This window comes from Haliaeetus leucocephalus, unplaced genomic scaffold (assembly GCF_000737465.1).
Source record: "Haliaeetus leucocephalus isolate CR32 unplaced genomic scaffold, Haliaeetus_leucocephalus-4.0 Scaffold840, whole genome shotgun sequence".
In the NCBI taxonomy this organism is placed as follows: domain Eukaryota; kingdom Metazoa; phylum Chordata; class Aves; order Accipitriformes; family Accipitridae; genus Haliaeetus; species Haliaeetus leucocephalus.
The window spans coordinates 2,322,798-2,341,000 of NW_010973276.1; the positions used below are offsets into that span (position 1 = coordinate 2,322,798).

The 18,203-nt window shown below is 41.0% G+C and overlaps 1 protein-coding gene across 6 annotated transcripts in view; it reads right to left on the minus strand.

Annotated features, from left to right (window-relative positions):
• PTPN11 (protein tyrosine phosphatase, non-receptor type 11) overlaps nt 1-18,026 on the minus strand; it is a 46,550-nt gene extending 28,524 nt beyond the window's left edge. For 5 of the 6 annotated variants that reach the window (XR_775298.1, XR_775296.1, XR_775297.1 and 2 more), the window contains exons 1-9: nt 17,939-18,026; nt 13,097-13,219; nt 11,735-11,929; nt 10,396-10,588; nt 9,043-9,159; nt 8,409-8,522; nt 3,274-3,370; nt 2,583-2,662; nt 2,301-2,459 (exon numbers count right to left, since the gene is read on the minus strand). Coding sequence is in view for 2 of the 6 variants with exons in the window: in XM_010582103.1 (XP_010580405.1) it covers nt 2,301-2,459; nt 2,583-2,662; nt 3,274-3,370; nt 8,409-8,522; nt 9,043-9,159; nt 10,396-10,588; nt 11,735-11,929; nt 13,097-13,219; nt 17,939-17,952 (1,092 nt within the window). In the remaining 4 variants the exon portion in view is untranslated. Of the gene's footprint in view, nt 1-2,300; nt 2,460-2,582; nt 2,663-3,273; nt 3,371-8,408; nt 8,523-9,042; nt 9,160-10,395; nt 10,589-11,734; nt 11,930-12,036; nt 12,140-13,096; nt 13,220-17,938 lie in introns of those variants that run through there. The other variant, XM_010582104.1, reaches the window with a different exon arrangement.
• Nucleotides 18,027-18,203: the final 177 nt, after the last annotated feature.

Genomic DNA, 18,203 nt, shown 5'->3' on the forward strand with positions numbered 1-18,203 from the left:
CCCCAGCCAGCAACTAAGCACCATGCAGCCGCTCACTCACTCCCCCCGCCCCCAGCCAGTGGGATGGGGGAGAAAATCGGGAAGAGAAGTAAAACTCGTGGGTTGAGATAAGAACGGTTTAATAGAACAGAAAAGAAGAAACTATTAATGATAACGATAACACTAATAAAATGACAACAGTAATGATAAAAGGATTGGAATGTACAAATGATGCGCAGTGCAATTGCTCACCACTCAATGCCCAGTTAGTCCCCCAACGGCAACCCCCCTGCCCCCACTCCCCCCAGTTCCTATACTAGATGTGACGTCCCATGGTATGGAATACCCTGTTGGCCACTTTGGGTCAGCTGCCCAGGCTCTGTCCTGTGCCAACTTCTTGTGCCCCTCCAGCTTTCTCACTGGCTGGGCTTGAGAAGCTGAAAAATCCTTGACTTTAGACTAAACACTACCGAGCAACAACTGAAAACATCAGTGTTATCAACGTTCTTCACATACTGAACTCAAAACATAGCACTGTACCAGCTACTAGGAAGACAATTAACTCTATCCCAGCTGAAACCAGGACAATAAAAAAACTTTTATTTTATATCAGGACTTTTATTTGCAATTCTTGAATAAGTGAAATAGGCATCAAGGAAAAAAAAAAGAATAAAGAAAAAAATCAGTGCATGCAGCAGTGATTAAGTAATCGGACATTAAAATGTTTTATACAGCTAGAGCACAGAAAACAGGCTTAGCAAAATTTGGAAAGAATCATGGAAGAATTGCAGAGGAGCACAGGCCATTCAGTAGGTTACAAAAAAAAAAAAAAAAAAAAAAAAATTATTAAAGTAAACTCTTCCAAAACAACCCATAATTTATTTGTCCTCTTCCAAGAAAATGACCTAAGAGGAAGGTCACTGGAAAGGGGCAGCTTCTCCCTCCCTCAGTGCATTCTCAGGAAGAAAACACAAATCATGCCCCTTTATAAGGCTAATGGATGGGCAGAAGTTTACAAAGCCTAAAAAAATCTGCAAGACAGAGTCTAATGGTTTCTACAAACATCACCAATGGCAGCTTTGATACCTAGATTAGTAAGAGAAGCCCATAAAATCTACTGCTATTTGTCTTCAGTACATATACACAAAGCCTCTTTTTTTGTCGCAGTGGTAAGGAACCCCTGCAATTATCAGTCATCCATAGAAAAACACTAGCTATACTTTCAATTCAATTTTTTTTCAAAAGTGACGCTCATCTAACAAGATAACAGTTCTCCATTCAGAAACAGATCATTGGATTATTGAAAAAGTGGACAATGGTATGTGGAAAAAGCAGAGAAACAAGAGAGAGCGCACACACGAAATTGAACAGCAGCAACACATTCCAAAGATAAAGCTACACTATACACAGGAAGCGGTATGTGACCGTTGCCAGAATATCAGTATTCTACTATTTCCTATTCTTTCCTGCCATATGTCATTAGAACCCAGAAACAAAGTAATAGCCTCAGATTCGCCAGAAGACAGTAAGACAAGATCTCTGTACTTAAAAGGTAAGACGGAGGTTCTTGGGATACGCCCTTGCAGGAAAATTTCCTCTTTCAGAGCATTAAATACTGCCAGAGCAGTTCACAAGGTTTTTGCACATTAGCAAGGCTGAACAGGCAGCTGTGTTCATGCAGAACGGGGCAGTCAAAGGTAAAGAACCTGACTTTTATTCCTAAAGTGCTAAAACACACCTGGCTGGGGGATTCCTAACGAGGTACAGTTTCAGCCGTAATCACTAGCTCAGCACGTAATAAGAATGTTATCAAATTCAAGCATAGAAAGTAAAGTCAGAAGAGAGAATAGCATTCTAGTAGTCTAGTATCATCTACATTCATTCTTATAATAATAAAGTCCCACAATTCTGCTTTTCTACTAAAGTCTACACAAGCTTGGTAAGCTAAAATAAATGGCAATACTTTTGTTACAGGAACAGAGGGTTTACCCCTTCAAGAACACAGAATGCCTGTCTGGCTTCATCTCACATTCCAGTGCCTCATTCGCTGAATAATGTTAAAATACATAGAATTATATTCAGCAGTTAAAATTTAATCAGTCAACACTTAAAAAAGGGAGGCCTGATGATACGATAGGAGTATACCCTCAATTCCCACCAGCACCAATAAAAAAGGACACTCAGCAACTTCCCGGTCTCCAAAGACAGTGGTGGCATACCAGATTTCAGCATATAGATCAATATAACCTAGTCAGTTTAGTCCTTACTTGCATTCAAACGTCATGACCTTTCCCAAGGCCAGTTTGAGAGTGTGTTCTTACCTTTCCTCTTTCAACTTCTTTTGTTGTCATAACAATAACTCGAGAATTCTCCTGGAACACCATCCTCCAAAAATCATTCACTGTATTCTGTAGGCAACCTTGAGTAGCAATGTAGCTTTTTTTTGGCTTTGAGTTGTTGCACTTGGTTTCGAACTCAGGCTAGAGAAAAAAATTAACAAATGGTGACAAATGATTACAAGACTAACTTGGATTTAGGTGAGTATTTTAAAGAGTAGACATGAGCTGCGCCAACAAGGCTTCTGTAGGTATGGGTATACTTACCATAATAATATTAGCATTGATATAGTCTGAAACAGGTTCATTTGGATCACCATCATGTAGAACAACTCTGGTATGATCAACTGGAAGAATATATATGAACGTTAAGCGCTTGCATCCTACAGTTGTGAACACACAGCTATTTTTAAATATCCCACAGACAGGTACATTTCTTACTGCTACCAGAAGCTATTAGGTTATCAAACTCAGTAAATTAGTGGTTAGAATATTCAACCTTTCCTCTTTTGCTGTTTCTTAAAACAAGTGGCCAATTCAAAACAAGCTAGATCAAAGTAAGTGTTCATGACCCCTAGTAACTCATGAGTACATGGACAGTCAAGCACTAAGTCAAGGCGAACGGCTGCTGGATTTGCACCATGCACTTTTGTACCACAATTAATCCTCTTAAGTTTAAGCATTCCAGTTTACTGAATAACAGTTTAGGGATGTGATGTTTTTAAATGAAAGCTGAAGATAAAAACATTTGGGAATCAAAATATTGGTATCTACAAAGTACAAATGTTTGAACACAAATTGGAAATTGCATGGGCTAATACTGACAACATAAGAAGGGAAATTATCACTAAAGAGAAGAAAAAGCACAGTGGTACTTAATTAACCCTGTATTTATGAGCTAAAAAAAACCATAGAAAAGTAGCAGGCTTATGCTATAATGAAAGAAATTAATACTTACAGGGTAAAATGTTTTTGTATCTATTTTTGTTTTTGTTTTCTTGACGCTGACCTTCTTTACGGCTATAGAGGAGTTTGCATTCTTGCTGCTGTAAAGTCTAAATAAAAACAGCACAAATAACTGGGTTTAATAAAAGCAGTATGAACTGTTTCACCATCGTTATAGCAATCCTTTCTCACAAAAATGATGATACTTGATTATAATGCCAGAGAGTCAGAGAAGGAGAGAGAGGTACTGAATTTCTCCATCCAGACTTAGTACAGCATTGCTTCCAAGATATGTAAGAAACACAGGAGCATGAGTGACAAGGCAAGCTGTTTTCCACCTAATAATTAGAAACACCTATGAATTCAAAGCTTCTGTAAACCAAACTATAACCAGCAAGTCCTCATGATACTGTTCTGACCAAGCAGACCCAAGTTTTAGGTGTAACTGGTTACAAAGGACCACAACAAAATTTTGCCTGTGGAAATCTTGCCATTGTAAAAGGCATGCTAAATAAACCAAACAACACAAGCAGCATTCTACAGAGCAGGTCCAAACAAACATATTTATCACTAGATCTTTCTCGCCAAGCATAAAAGTTAGGAGTACTATTACACTTCTTTTTGCTGCATCAGGCATGTAAGGAGTTAAAAAATTTCCACTGAACTGGCATTAGCTTTAGTACCAATAAAGATTAGTAACTAATGCATTCAAAATATTGCCAGCCTGCAAAGGAGTAAAGCACTTTGTGATCCAGTGCTTCTGTACCTGAGCTGTACTGGATTCCTCTAGGCCTTACCAGCCTTCTTCCTCTCCTTCAGCTACAGCAAGTCTGTAGTAACACTGCTAGCAAGCCCCCAAAACAAGTCCCTGAGAATACAAAGGCTGTGCAACAGCAATGCCACAAGAGCGGATCCTTGCAAGCTGCAGCCAGATGAACTCTAGACAGCCAAAGAGGAGGAAGGAGCATACAGAAAACCCAACAAAGCATATCAACACAAGCAGCTGTATTTAAATATCAAGCACAGTGAAAAGTCCTTCAGCAGTCAGAAGCAGAATATTAGGTAGATATTCTTGTCTACTCCCCCAAAACAAAGTCCACAGGGGAAGTTGGTACATGGAAGTCCCAGTACCTACAGGGGGCCTACGAGAAAGCCAGAGAGGGACTTTTTACAAGGGCATGTCATGATAGGACAAGGGGTAATGGCTTTAAACGGAAAGGGGGTAGATTTAGATTAGCTGTAAAGAATAAGTTCTTCACTGTGAGGGTGGTGAGGCACTGGAACAGGTTGACCAGAGAAGTTATGGATGCCCCATCCCTCGAAGTGTTCAAGGCCAGGTTGGACTGGGCTTTGAGCAACCTGGTCTAGTGGAAGGTGTCCCTGCCCATGCAAGGGGTGTTGGAACTAGATGATCATTAAGGTCCCTTCCAACCCAAACCATTCTACCATTCTATGAATGCTACAGTATTTCCAAAAGTATGGATGAGACAAGTACAATGCCAATGTACAACCCAACACCACAGCCACGTACCACTTTTTAAGTGCTCCAATGATTCTCTTCTACCAATGCAAGGCCATTTCACTAAACCAGTAAAAAATTTTGCACAGACTTTCTCATATTATCCTGTTGGTGGAGGAAGGGGGGCATTAGGTAACTACAGAGTTATCCATAAATCATCCTAGTGTAGAAACAATAAATCTGCATGGTGATTTCTCCTGTTGGCAAGGAGCTCATTTCTCAGTACCTGGTTCACAGTTAATATAACAGGGACAACAGCAATTCCATACTTCACAGCCATGCTGCTTAGCAGCAAGTCTCCCTACTTGCAATGAAGCTGGAGGGACCAGAATCTCGATGTCTTTGTTCCAAGTTTTAATCCCCAAAGCAGTACTGGCCTGACTAAAAGGAAGACTCAGGCTTTGGAAGCTGCTCCCCTTGTTATTACCACCCTTAATGCTCTTGCAGAGATTGCTTTTACTTTAAAGCTTGGGCATGTCAGGCACATTGGCTCACTTCTATTTCAGTCTCTCTTATTGTTACGACCTCACTTAGTGACCTTGGACAATTAGGCTCATCCTAAAGACAGGGAAACCAAAGAACAAAAGTAATACATGAGAACTGTGAGGTTTCATGCTCATGAAGCAAAGACAGAAAACATATCCGCATAAAGCATTACTTGCTACTGCTAGCAATGGGTGAAACAGCACTTTGCAGTAAGCTCATCTCTTGCCACACTGTGAGTCTTTAAAGTGCCATTACCACAGAGACCTTTACATACTATTAACACTTTTGAGTCTCAGCCAAGTGAAACGCCAAGCAAAAGAAGCAAAGGCTAAACTTTGCTAGTAGGTGTGGAAACCAGAGCTTCAAACACATCTTCACTTCACACAGTTAATTATTATTGCTTTGAGCATCCCTGAGGAGAGATCCATGAGCACCAGTGACTTCTAACAAGCCCATTAAGAGATGTACACAATGCAACAATAAATCTGAAACATAGTCCTCAATGTCACTACAACATCCAAGCATTAAGCTCACCAAACAGCCATTTTTCAGAAGCAAAAACATTACAAGGACTGTCAACATTTCTGTCTAGTGGTTCACAGGACAAGAAGTACATTCTTAAATATGCCTGAAGGCAAGTAATTTATAACTACCATCTGGACTGCTAAATCATAAACAGCTCAGGCAGAGAGCCTTGGACAACCTGGAGTTTGCCCCCCTGCCTCCTGCCACCAAGGCTGACAGCTATAGCTTACCTGAGGTGAATGAAAAAGCATGACACTAAAACTGCTATGAGATTGCTTCATTCCTAAAAACACAGCGGGGAAAAAAGTAAGGTTTTGTGCTGACCTCACTAACCGTAGTGAAGGGGAAAGTGGAATGTCTCACAGGTAAAATCCTTCATTTCTTACATTTACCTTTTCTGTAAGACTTCTAGCTTGCTAGCAAATACTTTTCTTCAGGAAAGTCACATGACAAGAAAACAATTTGCTTCTAAGGACCAACTGATAAATCCATTACAAGACTAATTTATTCAACAAAGACCAGAGGTCAGAAAAGAAGTCATAAGCGTCAAGTAATAGTCCAGTCATGTTTTGACAAATCAACAATCCATTCCTAAATGCATTGCACAAGAATGCTTCCCTCAAGAAAAAACAAAACAAAACTTTAATTCACATGTCTTCTAGTATTACAAGAAGGCACCAATTACAAGAAGGGCAAGCCAACAGGGCACACTTTTTCCTTTTATGCCCTCTGAATAAGAATAAGGTATGCCTAGAGTCTCCAGAAAAGCCAACAGACAGCCTTGGCTAACTTGCAAATGCATGTTCAGACTAAACCACACAGTGATCACAGGCACAATCTACATGACTGTATCATGATATGATAAAGCACACCACTAATCAGTCTTTAGAAAAAGCAGTTAATTCTCATATGCAAATTTTAGCCATTAGAGCAGGTGTGGCTAATCTTCTTTACCCTTCAGGCCCCATATCAAAGTTCCTGTGTTGAACTCTGCAGGAGAAGCAATTCAAAGGTTGAGGCCATTTTACCTCCAGGCGAGGTTCACAAGCAATAGATGAGAACTGCTCCCCAGGGGATCCACCCCTCTACTGTTAGGATAAAACAGTCCCAAGTCCTCAGCAACAGCCAGAGTAGCCTCTGCTGGCTTGCTTCCCCCTCCAGGTAGGATTCTGACCATTCAGCAGTCCTGGGTCAAGGACTGCCCCTCACCACCACCACCACACTGGGCACAGGGGAAGAGAGAGGAGAAAGCTTAATCCTCATTTTATGATTACCCCACTGCCATGACCTCACCTTCTTATATTCCATCCACATTTGTAGTGAAATGCATTACCTCTTTGGTGAGAGTCTTTTGCTTTTCATGGATTTATTTTTCTCCTCCTGACAATAGTGTCACAGCAGATTACATTCAGCTAATGAATATGTCTGATCAAAAAAGTTTCTTCAAGAATGGTTGCTTTGCAAATCTGTCACTATCCAAGAAGTTTCTCAAAATAGCATTACAAAGCCAAAACCAGCCTCTCTGTCAAAGATCAGGACTTCGCAGTTTCCTGTTGCCATCTGCTGGTGAAGTTCCAGACTCCACTGTGGTTTTCGTGTGTGTGTGTGTTATAAACCAGTCCATTATATTTAAGACACTTCTAAGCTTTTGGCTATGACCATCACGTGCATGCAGCTGTTAAGTGACTCCAGTTGTCAGAGAAGGGTTAGGACCCAGGCTAGGCTCAAGTAGTTTGGAATGTGTTAGTCAACACTCACAATTTGCTCTACTTGAGAAATTAACAGTTTCAGCTGTATCTTCTTTCAAACATAAGCAGCTCCCTGAAATCATCAGGACTTCAAAGAAGGGGACAGCTGGGCCAGCGCAGCTATGTTACACACACAAGAGGAGCACGGATAAGACAGAAGGAAAGGCAATGCTGCTTTCTGGGAGGGATATGGAATTTTGGCCACAGGCAGAAATGAAATACCCAAACAAAACAAAAATAAATCTCCAGGAGTCCAAGGAATACATACAATCAGTGCTGCTTCATCTCATAGCTTGCTACCACTACCACTTCAGAATAGTTCTAAGATCCCCAAAAAATGGCTATCAAAAAGCCACAAACTTAAGGGCAAGAGCATATACTGACTGAGAAAGCACACTGAAGTTTCCTTCAGTCACCAAGAGTAATGTAGGCTAGGAATTAGTCCTTTGCCTCCAGAAACATTAATCCAGTCTACAGACCTCTTCCTGTCCACATGAAGAAAAGGAACACAGGAATGAAAACAATTAATTGTCCTGGTGGGCCAGATACAGTTGTACATAAGGCTCCCTCATGATGGGGAGGATATTCAGGAGGGATTGTGCTAGGTACTGAATGAATAGCATTGAAGAACATAATTAGGTCTCAGAATCAGGAAAAAAGACAAATATTTCAATCATTTTACTAGCAGACACAAGAGTGGAACTCGTGAAATTTTAACACATGCCGTACCTGACACGGGAGATGGGAGCAAGAACAGGGATCTGAAGCAACGGAAGGGGAGATGAGAAAATGTCGGGAAGGGAGTAACAAACCTAACTTTTTAGTAGTGTAGAGATTTAATACCATAACACTTGGAATGTAATGAAGTACCTCAAATTCTTCCCAGAAGCCCTGCTTGACTTTATCTGTAGTCTCTGCTAGCTTGCTTAGCTCTCGCACTCTGCTTTCAATCTCTGCAGCATTAATACGGGTAGTATTCAGAGGCTAAGAAAGATACAGATGTTAAACAAAGGTATAACAAATGACAACTGTGAGAAGACAGTTAAAACACAAATCACCCACGCTAATTATATTTTATACTGTCAATTCTGGGATCCAGGCATCTATTTGGACTTCAAAACTTTACAATTCATACAATGAAGGGCAGTGAGGGTAGAGAGGAAGGGGGCAGGGAACAATTGCTTTTAGGTAAGGTCTCACAGTTGTTCTTCAATACATTAAGTTGTCTCATTTCTGGACTAGTCCTGCAGTCCCTATGGACCACGATGAAACCAAGAGAAGTTCTGCATGCATCAGAGACACAAGAGTCTATCCTTCACAGGCATATAAAAAATTGTTCCCATTTAAATTACTGACTTCATCATCCAGTTTCATGAAGTTTAATTCTTCATTTTTGCATTAGAAAAGAAAAAAAATTATGTCTCAGAACACATGGAAAAGCCTGCACTTCAACAATATATGCTGAAGTTAACAAAGCTTAGTGGTGTCTTCTCCATTCACTCACCTGCTTGAGTTGCAATACTGTGCCCAAAGTTTCTACCATAGGGTTCTTCTTGTAATGTTCCACTAGATCTGTCAGAGAGTCAAATTTCTCCCCTCCACCAACATCATATTTTAGATCCTTGAAAGACAGATGCTCATCAAAATAAACTCACTTCATACAGTGATGCTACACTAACATCATCTTTAGGCTATGCAACATATGAGAAATTCTCTTTAAAACCATATATAGAAGAATCTAGTAAAAATCCTTCTGCTAAGGGATGGTAGAACCTTAATAAAAAGAAACACACGCACTGTGGAGGACATTATCCTTTTTGTCATCTAACTGAAAATCATTTTATCTGCCTTTTCAGGAGAGCTGATTCCTTCTGAACTGAGGTTCAGTCAGCTCAAGCAGGCTACCTGAGCTACATGATTAGAATCCAGGAGATAGCTTTGAAAATCAATTCACATTCCTGAAAGAGTATCATTGGGTCCTGAAAGGCTGGTATTGACTGGCACCATCCCTATTTTAAGGAAGCAGTGCTGAGTTAATTTCCTCAACATCATAAATGCTAATAGTAGTTAACTGTAAATCAAAGAGGCTTTCTTGAAGAAAAAAAAAAAAATTGGTAGTTCAGCTTTTACAGTCTTGGTAGACCACTTCTACCTCCAGACCATTTCTGTTATTGCATTTTAGTTGTTTTTAAACAATTAAGTTGTTGCACTGTCTTTTACGATAACAGAAGAAAAAGATAATGACAAAATCTGTGATTTTATATATATTTTTTATATATGAAAATATCAAAAGACTATCAGTGAATAATACTTCAGTGAAGAACTACACTATATTAAATTCAAGCTTTAGATTTAAAAGCTTTCCTTGGATTCAGTACTCAAAATTTTCACAGAATGTTCATCATCTATCAGGTGTAACTTTATAAACTGACAGAGAAACAGATATATTCTGATAGATCTCTATTTGTCCAATTATTCATATTTTTATGTAATTCATCCAGGAGACTGCAACTTGCTTAAGAAGATTCATGAGCATGAAAGGCTCCATCAGTAGAGGATTTGAGACAGACTTCTGATGCAATCAAAAGCAAATCTATTAGAAGGTACTTGACAGCATAGTATAGTATGACATGATTCAGTCAGGCAAGCAGTCAAAAAAAATAAAACCCTAATAGAATTTTGATGCTATCAAATTAGTCAATTTGATCAAACAGAGGATATATAGTACATACAGTACCATAGGGAAAGGGGAAATGCATTCAGCTCTCTGTAGTGCAGTGCAAGATGGCCCTCCTGTTAGAATAAACCCACTGTCCATGGAAGTAGTGCTGTTAAAGAAGTTCATGCTTCATCATACCTGGCAGTGAATCATGACATGTGTCACTTTAGATTTCCCATCGTTACTCTCTCCTTTATCATCTCCTGTCCGGACAGAAAGAACAAAGTCCCCAGGGTGGCTTTGACTCTCACGCACAAGAAAGCTTCCATGTTTTCCTTTTTCTGTTAACAGTTTTTCAGCTTCTCTTCCGGAGAGATGCCCATGAAACCACCTTTAAATAAAGTAAGATATAGACAGGTACCCTACTTGTCATGCCAGCTGTGGCTGAATCTGCTTGTTCTAAATATTTATAATAAAATGCTTATACTAAATTATACACTGAACAGTGTCCAGGTCTACCGAAAGCCTCACAGTTTATAAAAATAAAAAACAAAATAAGCCTTGGAAGTGTACACATACATACACACAAGTGATTACAGAAACACTTCAAAGCCAGCACTTCCATAAGCACTGAAATTTGCATTTCATGCAAGCTTCAAATGAAGCTTTGATTTGAATCCTTTACAACAATCCAAATGGATTCCCAGGTGTCCAGTAAACATGAGCTTACAAAGGAAATAAAAGAAGAATAAATGCCTTGACTGAGGAAAATGTTGCAGTGTGAGGATGCACTTTCCTGATAAACCTGTGGGAACTTAGCATCTTTGAGACCTTGCCCTCCCACCACATTAGGAACTGGACAGGATAATCACATCAACCTCATTTCTTCAAGAAACATAGCCAAAAAGGCAATAATCCTCCCCACTACTGTTAAATACAAGCCATTCTGAGGACTGAGAGAACTTGTTTCAATATTTTTCCTTGTTTTTTCACTTCTAGGAATAAACTGGCATCTATTGGCCACAGAGGTTTATTTCTGACATACGCATACTTCCTCAGTATACATCAAGTCTCAAGTCTCAGATTCTCCTTATTAGCCACATTCCTCAACACATGCGTTTGATCAATTTGAGGATTTGCATGTCATTCACTTTCTTACACTTATGCCCACTACTGGAAAAATTTTACAAAGTTATGCCCAGAAATATACCTGGGAATTCCTTGCAGTAATAACAGCTTCAGGAAACTTCAGGAGAACTTCCTTAATGCAACAGTAAAAATAAAGGGAACTATGCCCTCTTTTTTAGTATTGTATCACATCAGGAAGAATGCTGAAGAAAATAGGTTCTGAGGCTTAGACTGCTTTACGTTTAGTCATGTTTATTAGCCTACTTTGCAAGTAACCTCACTGAAATCAGTGGGACCACTTTTAGTACAAGACAGTGGCCACCCTTTCATCAAATGGAAGCTGACTATAAACACATGCATTTATTAAGAAGTGCATGGACACTGAGGTTTTCACCACCATTTCTCTGACCTTTCAGATGTAGGATCAGCACAGTTCAGTGGATATTTTAACTCTATAACATCTCCATTCTTTTCCTTGAGCTGTCCATGATGTTCCATATAATACTGGACTAACTCAGCCAATGTAGCAAACTTCTCTCCTCCATAGAGGTCATAGTAGTCTCCTGTGTTCTGGATCTTGATGTGCGTGACAGCTCCAGTTCGTCTAATATTTGAAACAAAGGAAAAAAACCCACACAAGTCAGCTGATTTCCAATCAATCATTTTTATATTCGGTGTTCTGTTGTCTTAGTTAGAGAAATCCATACTTACATTTGCATCACTTTCCAACTGAAATATTGCAGAATAGCTAAGCTAGCGCACCTCTGAAGTGTGCTTCAGCCACATTTCAGTGGCTTGCAAGAAGGGGAAGTGGCTGTCCAACAGTCAGGAAGAATAGGAGAAAAAAACCCTTGATTCCATAACAAAGAGATCCTCGAAGCCACCATAAGCTCTGCAGCCTCACGATCTCCAATAGAAATCCCTCAGACCCCCAAGAATTGCACACACAAGCAGAACGTGTGGAGAGGTGAGAAGAATACAGCATTCTCAAGACACCCATCAGAGCTTGTTTGCGCCTTTCCCTAGAATTTCACACTAACTGCTAAGATTTGTCCTTCAGTAAACAGTTGCCTTTGCCTGATGTAAGTCATTTGCTCCCACAGTCTCCAGTACTAATGAAGAACAGCTCTCTGAAAGACCTCCCTTCTGTTCAGCAAGGCCCATTATCTCAAAGGTATCCAAGCTGCATTATTATCACCAACCCCATTTTTCCCTTTTCCTTTATCTACTTCCTCTTGCCATCCTTTCCCCATCCCTACCACTTACACACACAGTGCCAGGGGACAAGTGTTACAAAAGGCCTGTTTTGGAAGCTGAAATAGCACCACAGTTGCCCTTAAAAACTTGCTGACTTTTCCTGTAAGAAGAGAGTCTGGATAGCATTTCCTTGCACGTGCTTGATCAGTAATTCATATCATCTCTGCTACTTTCAGATGGTTATCAAATTGATTTTTAAAGGGCTAAAAGTAATGCTATTATGAAGCTACTTCTGCCTCCCCTTAAATTATTCTGTCTTTCTGCAGAATCAGAATTCACCACCCTCCAACCTATAGTTTCCTCAAGCTGGATAAATGTATTTGAGAACCTCTTCACAGAAAATGGGAGGGGGAAAAAAAAAAAGAGGAAAAAAGTGAAAAACAGACTAAAAAGTGATTGATGCATTCTTGCATCTCTTACAAGTAGTTCATTTACAACTCTTTCCCCATAGAACAGCATCAAATGAAGACCCCTAACAATCTGGGGAGAAAGACAAAAAAACATTTAAACTTACCTAACAGACAGCGTAAAATCTCCTGGGTTACTTTTGCTAGGCCGTGCCAAAAAACTGCCATCTACTCCTCTTGTTAACAGCAGGTTTTCTGCCTCCACCCCAGTAATATTTGGATGAAACCATCTATAAGAAGTTAAAAATAAAGAGTGTTAATAAATAAATAGAAGATCTTCTAGTCTTCAGAGTTAACTTACATGACAAGACTAAACAGAAAAATTCAACAGCTTCAAAACCAGGAAGTACTCGATTTTGTTCCTACATAAATAAGAATCTATATCTTAGCAGAAAGTATAAATTGTCCATTTCATATTACATTGCAATTTTACATATTGGTAAGAGATGCTTTCTAAGTGAAAGGGGTGTATCTATACATATTCAGACTGCTCAGATTAAAACGATATCAAAGAAAAGTATACGATATAAACAGAGACCACGAGTCATGCATTTTCCTTAATCCTGGAAGACAGGAGATAAAGAAACTGAAACACAATCAGGAAAGATACTTAAAAATAAAACAAAACATCCAAGTGACACTTCACAACATTTTAAAGGTTAAAAATTTAACAAAACCTCATGCTTTAGGGCACAGGCTGACCGCCAGCCGACAGGGTCAGGAAGGAACTTCACTTGTGGACAACCTATTCAGTTGCCCAGTCGTCTTCCACCTTCCTCAAAAGAATGTGGTGCTGACCATTGCCAGGCACAAGAGCAATGCTCTAACTACCATGGCAATTTCTCTGGTCCGAATATATCTCACTTAAATACAAACACCAAGGAATCTCATATTGATGTTCACCACCCACAAACAGCTTTCTGAATGACTAATATAGTGCCCTGCCAAAGGAGAGCTGTATATGGTCTATATCCAAGAAGCTCAGTGTCCCCACCTATGGCATTAACTTTTGAGAGACTTATTCTTAGCCATTCAGTTAACACATCTGCATTTTCTCTTATCTATAATTGAGGATTTTTACTGCACTCTTGCAGTGCTAGACTACACCTGTGTGCTCTGGATGAAAGGAGTTTTTAATGAGGCACGATTTTAGAAGACACACTTAAAAAAAATAAAAAAACAAACGAAACAACAAACCACCACACAGCCCAGGGACAGAGATGTGAACACAGCAAGTAAGAACTGTTTTAGTGGCTTTGTCAGACTTGTATTTGGCAATTAAAAGATTGCCTTTGTTTTTCAGAGTTGCCATAAATCAGACACTATGCAGGGCACAAGCAAAAATGCACATCCATACCTGCAGAAAGAACAAAGGCTACTCCTCTTTGTAGACAAGGTCCTTAGTTTCTCCCAAGTAAAGCAAAACATTAAGGCAAAAGACTCTGCAACCAATATCATTACAGATATAAGAGTGCTATATCTAAAAAAAAATTAAGTAGCATTTCTGATCACTCCTGATACAGTCAACATTTCATGCTAAATTGCTAGAACAGCAAAATATGCAAGTGCATGTCTAAATTTAGGGTTATTACTTCAATTGTTTCAGAAATTCCTTCTGTACTGAAAAGCTGACAATATTCCTACCAAGGCCTTATCCAACCTATTCTCTTCAGAAACAGATTCTCATGGAAACATTCTGGAGAGTTTTAGAGATCCTAGAATACCCAAACCTCTAGCAAGTCACTCAAATGGGAATTAGGATTACTTATGTACCAGTTCCATTTCAGAAGTAAATGATTCTTCTTGTTAATCTTGCTTTTTTTCTAGGTAAGGATATTCTACTTGCACCAAGAAAATCTAGTGAATACTACAATACCTTGTACTGAAGAACAAGAAGAAAAAAAAATAAAAATCAAACCTATGCAGCATGGGTCATGAAAAAAAAATACTAAAAAACACTTCCAAGTTATTACAGCAAAAGGGAATGAATTAATAAATAATGCTACATTTATCTAATGTCTAATCAAAGGTCAAGAAAAGTTCTGTTTTGATGCAGTCTCACAAAAGAAACTGCACAAGCATTGGTACCTATGATGAACTGAGCATTAAATAATATATTCCAGAATACGACAGGTTGGTCTGCAGAAGCCGATAGTCTATTTACCACACTTCCACCCCCAAAATTTTACTTCCATTAGGAGAAAACAAAAAGCAAACAAAAAAAAGTACAGCAACATTTTGAACAGTTTATAAGCTTTTTAAACACACACAGGATTCAAGAGACACCTTTGCAAGTTTTTGAGTTTATATCCAAAAATGTATAAACATACAAAGGAGAAATTATTGGAATCAGCCCTACAGATTTATCATATGCTGACATTCCATAAACTTGAATTAATAGAATATCTTCTGTATCTTACCCTAAACCCTAATGCATCTGGAAGTTACTATACACAAGTTGTTAAAAAGATGTAAAATTACAGAAAAAAATAATAATTTAATGAACAGAAGGGACTACAAATAACTTGCGCTTAAAGGGAATGTTAAAAAGATGATAGATTGTTTAAAAACAAAAATCCCACCCCCACATATACACTCCTACTGGAGAGGGTAAAAAGCAAGTAAGTGTAGCAAAAGAAAAGCTACATCTGGGAGGCCAATGGAGTTTATTGCACTTTATGTAACTTTTATTCTAATGGCAACTTGTACTCCTGCTCTCTCATCTTTGTATTTTTGGCTTTGTGTAGGAAGATACATTTGTCAGCCACCCCAAATAGAAAAATGGGGGTGTTTGTGATCTCTGTTAAATGGTTCCGGACCGGTGATCAAGATCGCTCCATTTGAAGTACTGCCATCACATGTGTGCTTTTGAACCTTTGGTGGCTACATCCCTTCCAAAACTGGAGGAGACAGCAGAGGGGACTGCAGACACAGATACCAGTAACATAACCCCTATAGAGGACTTTCTCTTACACTTCCTTTTATAGGGATGGAATGCATTTTAGAATTTTTTTCTACTTTCCTTCTTCAACCTCTATTATGAGCAGGTGCAGAGGCTATCCCAAGCAAAGGACATCACAGCCAATAAATACAATCAAAAAAGTAACAGACACACACACACATAAACCCACACTCTAATTAACCTAGCTGTCTTCACTATGCATGGAATACTCCATAAAGCAATTCTGATTTGGGGGGGTTCAGCAGCATACCACTCCAAGGCCCTTATTAGTTTACAGCAAGATGAAAATGTCAGCAGAAAAGTAACCACTGAAATAGCTAGGGTCTCGTTTACAAAACTAAGGGTATATCAGCTAAGCAAGAAACCTTTTGATGAAAAATAATACATGGTAGGAAATACAGCCTTGCTGCAATTCTCTCTTTTTTTTTTTTTCTGTTAACACAGTCCAGAAAAGATCAGCAGGATCAGCGTTTTGTAAGTCATACATTGCCAGCATATTTCTCTCTTACCAAACTGAAGAGAGAAAATAAAAAATCAATACATTTTTCCATGCTGTGATTGGGCTTTTCTAATCACCTTTTCAAGAGCAGGAGAGATTAAATCAGTTCTGAGTCTCAGCTGTCACACCATAGCGTTCAGGGAGGCGGTGACTGGTAGTTTAATTACTCCTATCTATAGGCTCATCGGTTTATATTTCATCTTTTTTTCAGTCTCCCTCACAAGTTACAATTTAAAGTTCTGAGCAGAATAAGAGGATTACTCCTGACAATGAGGAAGTTCGCAAGTGTTTCGAAAAGGCAGCTTGTATACTTGTTCTGATGTGTGAGATCTAGAGACCCTCCAGACACTTCAGAAAACCCCAAATACAAATTCAACTATAAATGGTCAGGACTGAAAACCAACCAATCTGGCTTCAACCATCTTAAGCAGAACAAGAAAGTGGACAATCCAATGTCGAAGAAGTTATACTTTAATAGATATTACTTAGAGATATATCAAATTTTAGAATAGGTATATCAAGTAAGACTATAAACATCTTTTTCCTTTTTATGACAGTAATTCCTCTCAAGTCTAACATTTACCTTAACCTCACAGCCCAAAAAGGACTGCTAACACTCGACAAACATCAAAATACGGTAAGGACAGTGAGAAGCTACAACAAAGAAACAGACTCAACTGTTTATCATCCTGATTTTGCAACACCACAAGATTTTGAAACTAGACCGAATGCTGCTAATAAACCAAGAGCCCAGAGCAGGTCAGCTTACTAACACTCGTTTTAAAGCCAGCTCACGTTTTAGTTTCACTAACGTCGTCACTAGCGCTGGACTACCGAGAGCAACACGACCCTCCCAGGCCTTGGATACTGGACTGAGTGGGTTGCCACACAAATAAAATTCGTCTCTCGGCTCGGGTTCAAACGCACAAGCAGTCGGCGCGAAGACCCGACGAAACCCACCCCCACGCCCCCCGAAGCCAACTGTGGCAGGTCTGGCCTCTGCACGGCGGTCGACGGACCCCGAGGCCAGCCGGCCCCGGAGCCGCACCGAGCCCCCCCCAGCCACGCCGGGGAGAGCGTCCCCCCGCCGTGCCGCGGCCGGCTGGGTGAGGGTCCGCTCGCCAGGGAAAGGGAGGCGAGGCGCGGGGAGCAGAGCGAGCCAGGCCCCGACTCGAGCCCAGGCGGCGGCCGCAGCCCACGACGGCGGGAAGGGGGACATCCCGCCCCGGGAACGGGCGGGGAGAGGGGCCGGGACGCGGCTGCAGGCGGCGGGGAGGGGGAGCGGGCGTGGGCTGACCCTGCGCCGCAGCCACGGGGCGCGGGAGGCCCTGCCCGGCCAGGACGGCCGCGGGGAGGAAGCCCGGCCCAGCGACCCCCCAGGAGCGGGCGCTGAGGGCCGCGGGGGCGGGCGACCCCCCGCCCCCCCGCCCGCCCGCCCATCCCCCCCTCCTCGCCCGCCGGGCTCGGCGCCGCTCACTCCCGCCTCACCTCCGCGATGTCATTTTCTCCCGTGGCACTGGCGGGTCGCGGTGCGCCCGGCCGCCCCCCTCGACGGCCGCCTCTCACATGAGGGGGGGCCCCCCCCGGCGCGGGCCGCGGCCTACGGGCGCCCTGAAGGGAACGTGAACAACGGCCGCCTCAGGCCCCAGAGGCGCACGGAGCGCGGCGCGGCCCGCCCTGCGTCACCCGCCTCCGCGTCATCAGTCTGCGACGCCGCCCCGCCCCCGCCTCCGAAGGGAGCGCGCGGGCGGCC